We start from the raw sequence: 17,456 nt of genomic DNA, 5'->3' as shown, positions 1-17,456 counted from the left end.
TCCACTTTCTTCTCTCTCCGTCTCTCTCTCTCTCTACACACACACACACACACACACACACACACACACACACACACACACACACGACTATTAGCTTTTCCAAAACCTATGATCCTGAGACCCAGAATAGGTGTTTCCGTAGTGAGGACACCTGAGGTGAGAGTGACAGAACCGTTTAGTTTCTACAATTGACTCAAAAATGTAGTTGAATATTTTCTACATAGAAGCTAATTCAGAAAGACAAAATAAAGGCAGACATTAGCTTCTACATTGGAAGAAGCAGAATTGTGTGAAAAGAAAAAAGTGAGTGGAGGTCAACAAATTCCCAGGGCAACTACACACTTCTAATTTTTGAATCAATGAATCCAGTTCCTTTTTTCCCCTCAAGTTTTTTTCTGTTATCATCTTTCTCTCTTCAGGTCTTCCTCTCCCAGAAGAAAGAGAGAGACAGAGGCAGAGAGGCAGTGCGCTGCGCTTGACCTACATGAAAAATTTTCAGCTTGAGTAGGTTTTATGAGTGGACATAGCTAACCCTGGTAGAGTTAACTACTCCAGGCTGGGTTCTAGCAAACCTAAAACTCATGGCCTCCCGACCCCTTGCAGGAGTTGAGGCTCCTTGCAGTTGTTGGGGCAAGGAGTGAAGAAGACTGGGAAGATCCTGGCCATGAAAGAGGCAAAACTGTGCTGCTAATTTGGAAAAAGTTTTATCTCACAATTTAATTATTGATCTGAGTTCTTTTCTTTGAAGGGGTTTTAATACTACCTGAAGGCACCAAGTTTACAACATTTTTCTTCAAAACTGTAAGATCGCATAAATGGCATTTAATAGAAGACTTAGCTCAATTCTTCAAAGTCATTCATTTAAAAATTGTTTTCAGTAGTTATACTCATGGAATAAGTGACAAAGAAGTTTCTTTTCACGTTTATTTTAATCATTTGCAAAAGAAAATACATTAAACAATGGCAGTTGGCTTTGCTAAATTAAAATAAAATGATCTCGAATAGCAAACGTAAAAAACGAATCAAGATAAGTAGAAATGTTTAGCAAACAATAATAAATAAGTCTTCTAATATTAACAAGGCAAAATAAAATTGACCAAATGCTTTTGACACTACTAGATTTTTAAAATTTTTTTCATTTTTTAAACAAACATTTGCAAAGAGTTTAAGAGTTATAAGTGGCTGTGTTAAAAACAAAAAAAACAAAAAACAACAAAAAAAAACTGGTCTGCAATTGGCAGTTGAGTTTCTCCTGGAGCCACCACCGCAGCAGCGGCTGATAAAGTGCGTGCGCCAAGTTTCCTAAAAGACGCCACTCGCGATCGGATGCACATACTGGGTATGTTTATACAATATATAAACCTTAAAGTTCCCTGTTTTCTAACAATAACATAGTCAAAAGTTATCCACTTTGGAAGCACTAATTTTGCGTTTCATTGTGCATTTTGGAAAACAACTTCGGAAGACTAAATCTCCCACACTTGAGTGCGCAACACACAAGGATGGATGCCCAGGGCACAAAATAAATTAAACCCCAACCAGTGACAGAGAAGATGCGACGTTTCAGCAGCGTATTGGCAGCAGGGAACTAGAATAATGATGCCATATATGGGTACATACAATTATACTGTATCTATCTACAGGGGGAGCAGAAGGTGGGCGGAAAGGACACGACTTTAACAAAGTTTTCATCAAACAGTATGGACCCTAGGAAGTTTGGAACAGCCGCGGCATTTGCAAACCATCAAATGTAGCTGCCATCTGAAGCCAAGTCGTTGCTAAACAACGACGGTCGCAGAGCAAAAATTAAAGGGTGCGGGAATCTTTAACCGCGGGGCTTCCCGCGCACTGGGAAAGGGCAGTTTTGTTTCTGTCTCAGTTTTCAGGCTTCTGTCACCTTCCTAACTTGCCTCATCCGAGTCACTGTAATGGGAATGGGGGGAAAATTCCCCGTCGCTTCTGTGCGACCGAGGGGAGGTTTTGCTGTTTTCTTCCTGCACTGGCTGCAAGATGCCCCCGGGGAGCGAAGGAGACAAATTCTTTTGCGCCATCATCGCTGTCAGGGCGCTGTCCTCGAAAGTCGAGAAGTGCAGAGCGTCCAGCTGCACCGAGTACCCTCCCGCAGAGGCCGGGGCTGAGAAGCGAGTTCGACAATTCCCGGGCGGGGTCGGCCGCTGACTCCCTCCGGAAGCCTGCTGAGCCCCAGCTGCCGTCGCGTTGCCGGCGCCCCCTTCATAGGAGGCGGCGGTGCGAAGGTGGTGGTGGTCGCTTTTGCAGGAGACTGGAGGCGGCGGTGGCTGTTCCCCTCCGCTGGGCGTTTGTAGCAGCTCAGACAAGGCATTGATGTAGATTTGGGCCATCTGCAGGGTCTCATATTTGGACAGCTTCTTGTCGTTGTTGAACGACGGGATAACATTGCGCAGCTGGTCGAAGGCGTGGTTCAGCCCATGCATCCTGCGCCGCTCCCTGGCGTTGGCTGCTAGCCGTCTCTGCTTCTGCACCCCATTCACCTGTTTGCTGGAAGGGGCCCGTTGGCGGCTGCAGCTCAGATCGTCTACCACCACCCCGCCTTTCAGCTTGCACAGCTGTTCCCGCACTTTCACCGGCCCAGGGCTCTTGCTGCTGCTGGCACCGCCGCTGCTCCTCCTTACCAGCTCCCCCCGGCCGTCTGCCTCGTCCCGGGGCGCCGCGGCCTCCGAGGCACCCAGCTCCGGGGAATGTAGCAAATACTGGGCGGCGCGTGCCGTGCAGATGCCCTGCAAAGTGGGAGCCAGCCAGGCGCGTGGGTCGGTGCTGTCCAGGAGGGACAGCTCAGGCGGGTAGACGTGATGCTCTCTCTCCTGCAAAGTTGCAGGTGGCTGTGGCGGCGGCGGCGGTTGCGGGAGATGATGCGGCTGGGGCTGGCGATGGTGGTCTCCCAACTCCTTCACTTGAGCCCACTCTTCTGCATGCAGCAGGCGGGACATTGCACTGCAAAGGCTCGGAGGCTCAGGATCGGAGGCAGCACTGGCACACCAGTTCAACCAAAAAAAGGTCCTTCCCGGGTCTGTTCTGCAATGTCTTATTTTTTTCCCTCCTCGACCCTCCCCCACCCACTCGGAGATCACACACCAGGTCGCGTGCAACGAAGCTTCTCCGGTTGCTGAAGGCGCTGCGCCCCTTTAAAAAGCGGCACGCGCCACTCAGTCTCCCCCCGCTCCTCTCCCAACCCCCTCCTCGCGCCGGTCGCGTGTCTTCTCAGCCAATGGAGGGCGCGGGCAGTCGCGTGCGAGCAGCCAATCAAAGAGTTTTTACACCCCGAGAAAAGTTGTGTGCAGAGGACTCCCGAGCCTGCTCAGGCTTTTTTTTTTTTTTTTTTCCTCCTTCTTCTAAATTCGTCAGATTCATATGTTAATTGCAGGGTTGTAATTCGACTCCGGTGTGTGTCACCACCCTGGCGGCTGGGGTGCGGTAGCCGGTGCGGAGCCGGCTCTCAGGCTGGTGCCCGAGAGGACTCGGGTCAGACGTGCGCTACCGCGGGCGGCTCTGGGCGACGCTGGACGCGCCGGGCGCCCAGAAGGCACTCACATCAAAGAGAAGCCTGCCTGCCCGATGCTGCCCCCAAGCTAGGATCAGCTCCCACTTCTGATGCCCAAGCATTTACGATCTCTCATGTACAATAGGATGTTTGTATTTATGTATGCAGGTATTTATAAATCTCTCATACATGTTCATAGATATATAACTGCTACATGACGTCTATCATTTAAGATTGCTGTTGGAATAAACGGGGAAAACCCCACTCGTCTCAGAGTTTGTTTCTTACTTTTACTCCATCTTTTCATTTTTTACTTCACATCTCTTAGTTCGACTTCGTCATGTGATCTTTTTCTTAATGGAAAGTAGAGCTGCGGTGCAGTGATAGTACACCAAATTCCAGGTCCCCCAATTCTCTCTGTCCCCTTTCCCCAGCACCGTGCGGCCAATTAGGATTGTAATCTGCCTAAATCTCTCCGCCGAGTGTAATTTAGGGCCGGAATATTTTACGGTATTATGCAGGTTTCAACACACACAGTAGGACTCCTCATTAAATGCCCAGCCAGGGTAGGGTGCTCAAAGTAAAATGAAAGGCGCCTGCATTCCCTGCAATCCTTAACACTTTCAAGGCACAGAAGCCCCAAGTTACCTACCCTTTTGCCTCGATAGCCCTCTCTTTTCTATGGGCTCGTGGTTTCCTCAGTTTAACCTCCTCCCGCCCCTCCGTTTAGTTAGGTGGTGCTTCCCTTTTCCCGCCCCCGCCCTCCGTCCTCTCCGCCCGGTACAATCAAGGAGGCCCTTGGCAAGGCGGGGAGGCCAATTCCCAGGTGAACACCCCGCTCTGCTCCCATTAGCCTTGGCCTGGTCTATTCACAGCTAAGAACCAATCAGAAGCTCCTTGGCCCTGGGCGCGCCCCAGCTTGCGCCCAGCGCTCCCTGGCTCTGGCTCCGGGCGCTCTCCTGCACCGCCCTTGGGGCGCGGGAGTGCGATGCAACCAGCTGGTGCTACTGCTGCTTTTACTTTCCCAGTGGCTGTCATCCCGAAAGGAGTCTCATCCTCTAGGCAAGACGTTAAAAAAGAGCCAAAGAGATAGCTCCCTGGAATATGTCTTTGCAATGTCCAGAGGCAGTTGAATGTTGTTTTCGCAAATATTTGCCGGGGCTTGATCTAACCTGTCATCTAGAACTCCTTGGGCAGTAGATTTTCTGGGACTGGACTGGATATATCCTATAAAGATACAGAATAGTAGAACAGGGTGCAAAATGATGTTTAAGACACCATTCTTCCTCTGTTTCTTCTTCAACCTCGTCTAATTGCTGGTGTCTAGGAATAGTCCGGGGCCTATCTTACGGGTGCCAGAAACTTCAGAGCTTTATTCTTGTGTGAACGTTTGGGCTCTGCTGAAGTAAATGTTAAAGACGCATAGAAGCAACAACAACAAAACAAACCTAACCTGAAAACCATCCATGAGAATAAAGGAAAAGAAAAGGCCATCTAGTGTCTTTTTTTGGGAAGAAAATTCTCCAATGGTTTGGTGATTGGACTGGGTGTTATTGCAGTCAACTAATAATGCTGTTACTATAAATAGTGCTACCACATAAAATGTACTTCTTGAGAAAATAATTGCTAGTAGCTGTAGATGCTTAAATAGAACTTTCAGAGAGACAATTAACTGTCATCTATATATGTATGGCAGTGTAAGCAACTAGAGCCTGGTAGTATCAGTTGTCTATATTTCATTTTATTCCCTATACATCCACTTTTTTCCAACTCTATCAACTGAAATTTAATCCTGAAATTCTTTCACATAATGTCACTACCAAATGCGTAGGATGCGCAAATTTTCCTTGAGCTTGCATCATCCAAACTTTTTGCTTTAAATTTGATTGTATAACTACACAATATTCACTTTCCTTTGAGTTTCAACAGTTTTATGGGCTGTAGTGAAATATTTGCTGATTATAGAATATTGATCTTAATATGCCAGATTTATATATAACCTTTAGTATTATTAATTTTTTGAAGCAAATGTCAATTTTTAGGTGAGTAAATTACAATGTTCCAGTAATGTGAGGGACAGTAAGAGTTTTGGTAGTTCATGGTGAAATATATTTATTTGGCCCTTAAAATAAGTAGGGACCTATTCTTCTCCTCCATCCCTCCCTTTTTCTTCTCTTCTTTCTCCCCCATTAGGCATGGCTGAGGAAGCTTGTCATCTGAGCTGGGGAAGGGGGCACAGGGCCTTGAGCATGGGGCTGGAGTCTGAATAGTGTGATCAGGACATCCTTAAGGAGAGTGTGTGTCATAGGATGTCAAAACACTTGTATTAGTTCCTTCTCACACTGCTTTGAAGAAATACCTGAGACTGGATAATTTATAAAGGAAAAAGGTTTAATTGACTCAAACTTTCACATGGCTGGGGAGGCCTCCAGAAACCTATAATCATAGTGGGAGGCAAAGGCGAAGCAGGCACCTTCTTCACAGGGCGGCAGGATGAGTGCAAGCAGGGGAAATGCCAGGCACTTATAAAACTATCAGATCTCCTGAGACTCACTCATTATCATGAGAACAGCATGGGGGAACTGTCCCCATGATCCCATTACCTCCACCTGGGGCTGCCCTTGACACGTGGAGATTACAGGGATTACAATTCAAGGTGAGATTTGGATGGGGACACAGGGCCAAATCATATCAACACCAAATTGAGTATCTCTGGGAGCTGGATGATGGCAGTAGCAGCAAACAACTTGAGGTATCACAGTTTAAGCTGAGAGCTTCTAGTATATGTGGGCAGCCAGATTAATTATATACAGAAGGATAAATGCAAAAAAAGTAAATATTTGAGGAGGACAAGAATAGATTTCTTACTGTCAGAAAAGGGAGTTACAAATACGGAAATGGAGGAAGCTGTGGTGATAGATTTGAATTGGAGATTTGAATATGAGTTTCTAGTTTTTAATATATATGAGTAGATGATATAGAAATATATATATATATATATATATATACACATATATATATATGTCACGCCTGTGTGTGTGTGTGTGTGTGTGTATGTACCTATATATTTCCTAGTTCTTTTCACTCTCAGGGCCTGAGGCTAGCAATTGAACATATCTAGCTTCCTGATTTTAGTTTCTAAATAATGTTCTGCACTAAAAAGAGCCAGCATTCTTGGAAAAATCGTTTGATTTCAGGGATGGGCAGAAAAAACACAAGATAAACCAAAATCTCTTGTTTTCTCAGAAAAAAGGTAGTGTTCAAAGAATGATGGAGACATGTCAAAAGACTATAAAAGCTTGCTTGAAGCAGCTTCCACTGACAACCTGTAGGACAATTTGCGTATCAAAATAAGTAATGATAGTGACAGATTACCTTCCTGAGAAATAAAGAAATCCATGAATCTTAGAATAAATAAATGCCGGCCGGGCGCGGTGGCTCACGCCTGTAATCCCTGCACTTTGGGAGGCCGAGGCGGGCGGATCACGAGGTCAGGAGATCGAGACCATCCTGGCTAACACGGTGAAACCCCGTCTCTACTAAAATACAAAAAATTAACCGGGCGCGGTGGCGGGCGCCTGTAGTCCCAGCTACTCGGGAGGCTGAGGCAGGAGAATGGCGCGAACCTGGGAGGCGGAGCTTGCAGTGAGCCGAGATGGTGCCACTGCACTCCAGCCTGGGCGACAGAGTGAAGACTCCGCCTCAAAAAAAAAAAAAAAAAAAAAAAAAAGAATAAATAAATGCCCTGAAGGTTTGAGAAATAATTATTAGTTACAAAATACTTATTGATTGCAAGTAAGAGAAAATTGACTCTACCGTGGAGATGTATAGCAGACACCAACTTTACCAAGTGATCAAAGTTAATATTACCAGTAATGAGACGGAACAAATTTAATTTATATGCCTTCTGCTAGGATGCAGATAATGTATTATTACTTCTATGATATTCCTGCCAAAGATGCATATCCTGAAGCTAATTGAGAGAAAACACCAAACCAATCCAAAATGAAAGACAGTCTAGAAAATAACCAGCCTGTAATCTTTAAAAGTGTCAAGATTGTGAAAGACGAATCAAGTCTCTATTCCAAGGCAAACCAAGGAACTATTCCAGGGTAGAGGTGGATAAAAAGAATGATAATACATCTGATGCCTGATTCTAAACTAGGTCCTTTTGTAACAAAGAGCATCATTGAAACAATTGACAAAATTGGTGTCTGGGAAATAGATGGTAACAAGTTACTTTCCCCATTTTGATTATATCAGAGAATGTCTTCCTTTTCAGGGAATACTCAAAGTATTCAGAAAAAATGGGCAGCTTACTCTATAATGATTTTGTGAAAAAGGTCCTTTGTACTGTACTTACAACTTTTTCATCAGTTTGAGATTGTCTCAGAATAAAAAGTGAAAAAACTAGAAACCAAACAGGCATATTTACTTTGCTCTTTAGATGCCTAGAGTTACTAGTTCAAGTCAATCCAAGCATTATCCCTACGTTTTGAGGCCTGTAGTTACTGCTGAAACTTTAAGTTAAATTTTGCTCCACCTAGCCATAGTACAGTATATATCCAATGACTTTAAGAAATCTCAGATTTTAAGGACTATTCCAATTAAAGAACTTCAATATTTCTCAAGATGTGTAAATAAATTGAAAATTAATTTGAAATGTGTTCTCTTACAGGTTATTTTAAATAAGAATTTCCAAGTCAAGATGAATTATCCTAAGTAGTTTCTGATCGTGTCACAGATATTAACAAACAAGCAAAAGCCAAAAAATGTATTTTTTTTTTTTTTTTTTTTTTTTACCATTTGTCGTAGCCTTAACAGTGGGAAATAACCATTTATCCTATCATTCCTATATGAAGTATTTCAGGGTAATCAAATAGCTTTAGTAATGACAGAAGAATATTTTAGAATAATTCCATATAATAAAAGTAGAAGAAATAAGAGCTTTAGAAAAATCAACATTTTGCACTTCCTAATGAAAATTTTATTGCGGCAATGATTAAGAATAAATGAAACAACAAATTAAAGTTTTTTGAGGAACTTTATAATGAAGGAATCAGTCTGTCACTCCTTGAAATCACAGATCAATTTTAGCGTAATTTGGAATAGGAGACCCTGATATCATGTGCTTCTTGCTTTCATGCATTATACACTACATAGTCCCCTACAAAGTATTCCTTAAAAAAAGAAAGTAAATCTGAATTTTATTAAGCCTTTGAGATAACCCCCTGCTTACAGGAAACATGGAGGACATCATATTAAGTTAGATGATACCACAAGAATACAAAAAACAAACCCATATTGTGAAAAGTTCTGCAGAACAAGTGTTCAGTATCAATAAGCCTGTGACATGAAGAAAAATGGAGGGTCATGAGAAGGGACCCATCTTGGTCAGGATAATCTTAAGATACAGCATCTGACGCAATATGTGGACCTTGTTTGGATTTGGGTTCAAACAAAACAACAATAAAAGAACTTTTAAAAAATAAATTTCAACTCAGTATTAGATGATATCAATGAGTTATTGTTAATTGTTTTAGGTACTGTAAAAACAATGTGACTGTCTAGCAAGCTAGAGAGACATACAGAAGCACATGAAGGTGAAATAACATGAAGTCTACGATATGCTTTAAAGTACTTTATCAGCAATATTAATAATATGGAAAAGGAATAGTAAAGCAAATGTAGAAAAATCCTGATAATTGGTGGATATGGTGATGTAAAAATTCATTAGACTGTTAGCACTACTTGTACATAAAAATTTTCACAATAAAAACTAGACAAAATTCCTGTAGCATCTCTCTGTATATCATTTCAACCACATAGCTTAGTTCAACATTTAAATCCCCGTGACATGGTCCTAACTTATGTTTCTAGACTGAAATTTTGTTATTCCATTAACACAGTGGTTCTTAAATTGTGATCCAAGGACCATCTATCTGCATGAGAATCACTTGGGATTTTCATTAAGAAGGTAAATTCCTGGGCCCTTAAGTTCTACCATGTCAACTTTATGAATGAGGCCCAGACATGTATTTTAAATAAGCACCCCCAGGGATTCTTAGGCGTGCCCCAGTTTGTGAACCATTGCTCAGGAAGTTTCCCTGTGCTCTATTCAGCTACTTTATAGTTCTTAAAACATGTTATATTCTGTCACCACCAGTACACAAATCCGAACACCTATTATCCAGTCCTGTCTGCTAAAATGTAACTGAAATTTCAAGATCTAGGTCAAATGCTACCTCCTCTAGGAGTTCTTCTCATGTATCCTTCTCTGGGAGGGATACATGAAATTACCGTTTATCTTTCAGAAAGCAGGTGAAGACAAGGTGTCTTTGGGTCTACTACTATACTAATAGCTTGTTAGAGAAGTTCAAAGTCACATTTATTACAGTTCCTAAATTTATCCAGGATTCATTGACCCCCAGGAACTGCAAATATCTTCATAATTTTATACTATAGGTGTTAGTTATCTATCGTTACATAAAAAATTTCCTCCATAGTCCTTAAAATAATAAATAATGATTAAATCACAGTTTATGAGGATCAGAGTTTCTGAAGCTGCTTGGCTTGGTGGCCCTGGTTTAGGATCTCTTGTGAGGTTGCTGTCAAGATGTTAGCTGGGGCTGTAGTCATCTGAAGGCTTGACTGGGACTGGAGGATCAACTTTCACAATGGTTCATTCACTTGGATTGGAAAGTTAGTGCTGCCTGTTGGGAGGAGGCCTGTTTCTCTCCATGTGAATCTCTACCCCAGAGCAAATGATTTAAGGAAGAAAGACACAAGTCACAATATTATTTAGATCTATACTTGGAAGTTACACTCTATCATTTCTGCCATATTCTAATCATTAGAGGTGAGTTACTAAGTCAAGACCACACTCAGAGAGGGTAATTAGGTGGAGAAGGGAAAGAAAGAATATGAAACCAGTTGTGGACATAGGTTAAAACTACCAAAATATCCCTTTGTTTTACATTGATTTCTCCATTTCCTTTTGCAAAATTTAATTCCTCTTTATTTTACTGAGATAGCGAAACATGTTCAGTAAAGTGAGATAAATGTAGCAGAATTTGGTGAACCACAAGTGAAGAAAAAATTCAGACTTTTCTGTTCCTGCAAGAACTCCAAATGGCATGTGTTCCAAATCTTTATTCACAAGTCTGCTATTTACACTCTCCACAGAAACCATATTATGGTAGTTCATTTCTATTGTATTTTCTTTCCTTCCATTTTTGTGATATCTCTTTATTTCAAAGTCGTATTTGTGAATTTGTTTTAAATTTGTATAAGTATATCCTGAGCATTTATCTAATGTTCATTACTGATGGCTGAGGATAGTGATATGCTGGTAAATGCATAATAATTTACTGTTTGAAAAAAGTGCACACATATTATAACTATATAAATTTACTATGTATTTTATTGATATAAAGAATGCATGACAGTTTGTAAATAACAATAAAATATTCAAAATTTGTTATTGGAAATCCTCTAGATCTAATAGATTCTCACAGAATCCTTGATTTCATTGATTTTTGCCATTCTTGTATCCATAACTATCAATTATTGCAACTGATGAACAAATGTAGTTCCCACGTGAAGGTTGGTTGGTATTTTTCATTTGTGGTTAATGAGTAAGATGAAAGTGAAATGACAGTGAAGCTGTTTGTCAGAATTCATTTGAGAATCAATAACCTGTGCAACTTCTTTGCTGAGTAGGATAATAGTTTTCAAATACTGGAAGAATATGTGCTCAATCTTTTGTGCTATTCATGTAATGGCTAGAGACTTTGATATACTTTTCAGTTTAGTCAGTATTATTAATATTTTCTCTATCACTTTCTTAAGACCAGACAATCAATAAAACAATAAATTAAGCCAGGATTTGTGGCATTTGCCAATTTCCGTTGGTGAAAATACGAGTGTTGCTAAATCAAATGGGCATTTTCTTAGGCTATATATTAATTGACCTCCTCTTCAACTTTCGACATAGTTGAACACATTCTTTTCAAATCTATCTTTTCTCTTGACTTGGGAATACCATATTCCTTGTTACTTCTCCCTACTTCTCAGGTTGTTCCTTCTTGATGTCTCTTAAGGAGACTTTTCCCTTACTAGGCTTGGTACCGTGCTCTAATTTCCCTTTAATCCATATATATCATCTACATTCCAATCAATATCAAATTCTTATCTCTAGCCCAGTCCTTTTTCAAGGACTTTCACTGCTCTTAAAATAACCACAAACATCAATAAATAACACACGAATCTGGAGCATCACGAATGTTTCCCTGAGGAAGGAAGAACTGAAAGTTGAAAAAGAGGTAGCTCAGGAAAGGTGAACCCACAAGCAACAATTAGAACAGCAGCAGCAGCAGCAACAGCAAGAACAGCAATGGCAACAAAGGATCCCTTCATGTGGACTGAAAGGTTCTGCTTTATCTGGTTCTTTTGTCTTCTGTCTCCCATCCAAGTGGTAACCATGCCCAAACCTGCTTAGCTTCTGAGATCAAACAAGATCAGGCACGTTGATTTATCTCTTCTGTCTCACCTCCACCACTCTTCCACTCTTTCATAGTCTTCTAGGCACACTGGTCTTCTTTACTTGTTCATATTACCAAACATCTTCCCAACTCGGGGCTTTCACACAAATTATCTGTCTGCTATACTTTTTTGGTCTCGCCTGTCCCTTTCTTACCTAGTTACTGTCTGCTCAACTTTAAAGCTGTATTTCCTCAGGAAAGCATTCCCTGGTTTCCCAGAATAGGGTTGGTTCCCTGTTTTACACATTTTATGATACAGATTGAGCATCCTAAATCCAAAAATCCACAATCTTCCAAAGTTGCGAATTTTTTGGGAGCTAAGACACCACCACAAGAGCAAAATTCCACACCTGACCTCATGTGATGGGTTGCAGTCAAAACGCAGTCAAAACTTTCCTTTATGTGCAAAATTATTTAAAATATTGTATAAAATTACTTTCAGGTTATGTGTGTAGGTGCATTTGAAATAAATGAATTTTGTGTTTGGACTTGGATCCCATCCCCAAGATATCTCATTATATGCAAATATTCCAAAATCAGAAAAAAATCAAAATCCAAAACACTTTTGCTCCCAAACACTTTGGACTACTCAACCTAGACCTTATATTTGCTTCCTTAGTATTGAAAATAATTATCAACAATTATCTGTGTGATTATTTATTTAATATTTATTTCTCCTCTGTCTCCCTACATCTCTGCCAGTGAGGTTATTCTGTTGATGGGCCCCTTGTGCAAGCACTGGGGTTGCTGAGGAAAGAAACTCGCTGACTTTCACTGGCTGAGTCATCTTTACCACTGGCTGTTCGGTGCCTCCTCTGTGGTTGGTCTCCAAGGGATATTGATAGGAGACATACAGATCTGCACATTTTGTATTCATTTCTGTGGATCCTTCTACATGACTCTTCCTCATATCTTCTCGGCCCCACTCTTTGAGTCTTGCTCCTTACAAGTCCATGATTAACCAGCCACTGCCCAGGAATCTATTTGTGTTCTTACCTCAGACCATTTCTCTCTTCATGCAGAGCTGATGGCAGAGTGAACCATGCAGGACTTCCTCTTACCACTGTTTTCCATGGCCTCCTTTGAGACAGGCTGTAGTGCAACAGAGGCTTATTTTCAGCTTGCAAACATATTAAGTCACCCTATCCATGAACCAGGCCTGAGATTTTCCTTCTCAGTTGGCTATTTCTTCCCTACTAGCTCACTAAATATGAGGCATTGATGTAACTAGGTAAGTAATGCAAGGATCTGTGATACTGGCATGTGTAACTTACTTATGTTCTCTGAACCTGCTTTGATCTGATCCAGAATGTGTCATTTTCACAATATGATGAATTGCTATTGTGCCTCCCTCCACAAAGTTATGACTTGATGTAATATCAGGATAAAAGTAAGTAGCCTCAGTTGCACAGTAACTTAATATTCCTTGGTTGGGGGTTCAGTCTCTATTTAGGTCCAGTAGTGTGACAGAATCTACTTTTGGAATGTTGAATAATTCTCTGCTGCAGATGGTACAGCTTGCTCCATGCCCTTGGTGGTCTTTGCTGTGATTCTTCTATGGGGGCTTTCAGAAGATTGTGCATGGCATGCTTATGTATCATTCCAAGTGGTTCTAGCATCATGGGATTTACTGAATCATATGCTCTAAGCCACAGGGATGCTTGTTCCACAGCTTAAATCTGTTACAAAGCCCCACTCAAAACTATTTGCCATCTGAGTCAATTGATAAAGGAGTCAGAGCTGTATTCCTAAATACGGCATGTGTTCTTTCCAAAATCCAAAGAGGACTGCCAGGCATTATACCTTTCTTCACGGCATAGATGCAAGGGTGTGTTTTAGCATTTCACAAACTCATGGAATTCTTAAAACATCGCCAATCTGGCTGACTCTTGGTCTTTGTAAGGTGAATCCCTGACCCTGTTCCATGAGAGGGCCATATAGGCAAAGCAGCCCCCAAATGCTGGAGGAGCTGGGAAACTGAATAAGAAGGCAGATGAATGTAGTTTGTTGGCAAGGAATGCTTTAGTGGGGGACTTACAGAAAGAAGCGTGGTCTTGGGTGGTCACTAGACAGGTAGATAACACTTTTACTCTCCAGTCTCAGGGCTTATGTACCATGTGGAAGAGGTATATGTGCTCCAGCAAGACAATCAAGGGCAGAACAAGCAAGAATGCTATGTGGGTCATAGCTCATAATTTGTGTAATAAAATCAAGGTTGGCATGTTCTAACACTAGGGACAGTAAATACAGTAGGAATTGGGATGCATCAGGGTGTCTGGGGCTAATGAGAAGTCAGTATGGTGGATTTGATTCAAAAAGGAGCCACTTTGTCTCCACACACCCCCTGGGCCCCCATATGCCTCACAAGGGCATTTCTTATAAAACTTCCTTCTCCTCCCTAGGTCTAATCAAAATGATGTTCTGCAGAAGGTCCAGATGGCAAAGGTCCCTTTATCACAAGAACTATATTGTGAATGAATGTTAGCATACCCCTTGTCAAGATCATGAATGTATGCTGTTGCTCATTCCAAGTGAATGTGAACTGCTTCTAATCAGCCTTTCTGAAAAACTCACCAGATCACTAACTACAGAATAAGTGTAGCAGTAGCCCAGCAGCCAACATTGGGTAGCCAAAGTATGCGCTAAGAAAGAATTCAGGGAATAGTTTAACTAGAATTTCAGCTTTGGTTATGGACAGTGAAGCGGGATGCTTTTCCCCTGAGTTGCCGTGGGCAGAGGATTCTCCATTTCTGGTTTACAAGACCAGAGTATTGGATTATACTACAGGGGCACTTTCATTTAAGTAGCTTCTTTTCAATTAGGCTAGTGAGATGTGTAAGGGTGAAGCCACTTAGTTCAGTTCCCAGTAGTCTATTGTCATCTGCCATGATCCAACTGATTCTTTGCAGGTGTCAGACCATCAAATTAAATAGGCACATGATGGAGATCACACTATTCCTGCATCCTTTACTGGCACACATACTTTGAGAATGATACTCTCTAGTTTCATCTAGTAGGTGGTATTTTTCTGATTTAGTATCTTGGAGGAGGTACACTTTCAGACACTTTCACTTGGCTTTTTCTGCCACTATAGTTTTTAATCCAAGGGTTCGGGAGCAAATGTGAAGTTTCTGACAACTGCTAAGCACATCCATCTAAGTGATACACTTAAGGACTGGAAAAGTGACCATTACCTTTGTGCCCATTGGACTCCTGTCAGAAGAACTTGGGCAGGAGTCTATTTATCACCTGATCTTCACATGCTCTCATTGTAGCAAAAGATCCATAATGGCATTTTGCTTTTTCTGCTATCAGTGTCAGCTCATACCCTGTATTTTTAAAAAATTAATATTTGTGGGGTTTTAAAAATTTCCCAAGTATATTCTGGCAACTATTTGTAGGTCCATTTGTAAAAGGATTGGAGGAGTCCTTAAGGTAACCTGGCATACCTTGCATTAATTGGCTCAAACTTGCTCAGGTGCAGAAACTAGAGAAAACAGATTAGTTAATAGCTTTTGTGATGGCTATTTGTCCTACCTCTTTTTGGCCCTTTCTGGTTATATAGATCATTCAATACCTTGCTTAGCTACCTGCATTTGCTTCCTATTGGTACTGAAACAAATGTTTTGGTCACAATTATCCATGAAAAGAGAACCAATAGGAGATTTTAAAAATATATTTATTTTAAGGAATTGGCCCATGTGATTGTGGAGGCTGGTGAATCTGAAATCCATAGGGTGGGTCAGCAGGCTGGAAACTCAGGCAGAAGTTAATGCTACAGGTTTGAGGCACAATGTCTTCTCCAAGAAACCTCAATTTTTGCCCTTCAGGCCTTCACCTCATTTGACATGGTCCACCTACATTATTGTGGGTAACCTTTCTTACTTAAAGTCAACTGATTGATTGTAGATATTAACCACACCTCTAAAAAACTTTCACAGTAACACCTGGATTAATGTTTGATTGAATAATTGAGTGTTATAGCCTCGCCAAGATGACAAATAATGTGAACCATCACCACAAACTATGACAAACATAGTTGCTCAAAAACACACAAAGTTTATTACCTTAGTGTTCTGGGAAGTTAGAGGTTTGAAATCAATCTCTCTAAACCAAAATCAAGGGGTTGGCAGGGCAGCCTCCAAGGAGAATCCATTTCCTTGCCTTTGCCAGCTTCCACAGGTTGCTTGCATTTCTTGACTCATCTCCTTTCTCTGTCTTCAATGCCAGTAGGTTAGCATCTTCAGATCTCTCTCTCTCTTTCTCTCTTTCTCTAAGCTCTGTTTCTGTTGTCATAGCTCCTTCTCTGACTCCTGCCTCCTTCTCTCCTTTACAAAGATCTTTGTGATTATCTGAGCACAACCAGCTCATCCAGGATAATCTCCTCATCTCAAGATTCTTAATTTAATCACACCTACAAGTTCCCTTTGCCATGTAAAGTAATATACTCATAGGTTCCAGAGGATTAAAATGTGGACATCTTTGGAGGGGTTCCATTATTAAGAATGCCATACTACCTATCTATTGTGCCCCTGGAAACTATTGCCACAGATCCTTGGGAGTTAGGGTCTCTGATTTCCATTCTGGCTTTGCTTCCCAATACAGTGATTATATTCACTTTGCTGCTGACAGTAAAGTGACACCACCTGGCTTCTACTATCCCAGAATCCTATCGTCTCAATGACATTGATTAGTTTATTTCATGGCAGCTTTCCTGATGATACACCTCAGCCTAACAAGGACAGATTCACTGAGTCTCTCAACAAGGCCAATGTCCTCATACGATCACTCTCTCTTTCAAATTAGTGAAGGGAATGTCCTCTGGGATCTCCTGGGAAATGGTCAGCCAGCTGATGGAGTCTCTAGTCTTAAGCATTAAATCCATTCAAGCCTATCTCCTGCCTAAGCCTTTCCCCGCTTTTTTCAAAAATTTGACAAGGTTGTTCTGGCATTTCTACCTCATGTATTATAGGTTAATACTTCTCCCAAATTTAGGAAATCCATCCTAGTATAATATTAGGACTTCTTGAACATGAGATCCTGAGTTATGGGTGAGTTCTCCTATACTATTGTTTTAGTCCGTTTGTATTGCTATAAAAGAATGTCTGAGGCTGGGTAATTTATAAAGAAAAGAGGTATTTGGCTCACAGTTCTGCAGGCTGTACAAGAGGCATGGTGACAACCTCAGCTTCTGGTGAGAGCTTTAGGCTGCTCCCTGTCTTGCTGGAAAGGGAAGGGGAGCCAGCATTCAGAGGTCACATGTTGGGAGAGGAAGTAGGGGTAGGGAGGTGCCAAGTTCTTTTTAACAGCTAGCTCTAGGGGAAATCTCCAGAACTAATAGAGCAAGAACTCATTCGTTACTACGAGGCTGGTAACAAACAATTCATGGGGGATCT

At 41.4% G+C, this 17,456-nt stretch overlaps 1 protein-coding gene across 1 annotated transcript; it reads right to left on the bottom strand.

Annotated features, from left to right (window-relative positions):
* Positions 1 to 910: 910 nt before the first annotated feature.
* On the bottom strand, positions 911 to 3,137 carry ATOH1 (atonal bHLH transcription factor 1). The gene has a single exon (XM_005555445.4). The coding sequence runs from the start codon at positions 2,964 to 2,966 to the stop codon at positions 1,902 to 1,904; it is 1,065 nt and encodes a 354-aa protein (XP_005555502.3). The 5' UTR covers positions 2,967 to 3,137; the 3' UTR covers positions 911 to 1,901.
* Positions 3,138 to 17,456: the final 14,319 nt, after the last annotated feature.

The sequence above is a fragment of the Macaca fascicularis genome, chromosome 5 (assembly GCF_037993035.2).
Source record: "Macaca fascicularis isolate 582-1 chromosome 5, T2T-MFA8v1.1".
In the NCBI taxonomy this organism is placed as follows: Eukaryota; Metazoa; Chordata; class Mammalia; order Primates; family Cercopithecidae; genus Macaca; species Macaca fascicularis.
The sequence above is the reverse complement of the archived record's forward strand: the minus strand, read 5'-3'. Positions and strand labels throughout refer to the sequence as shown.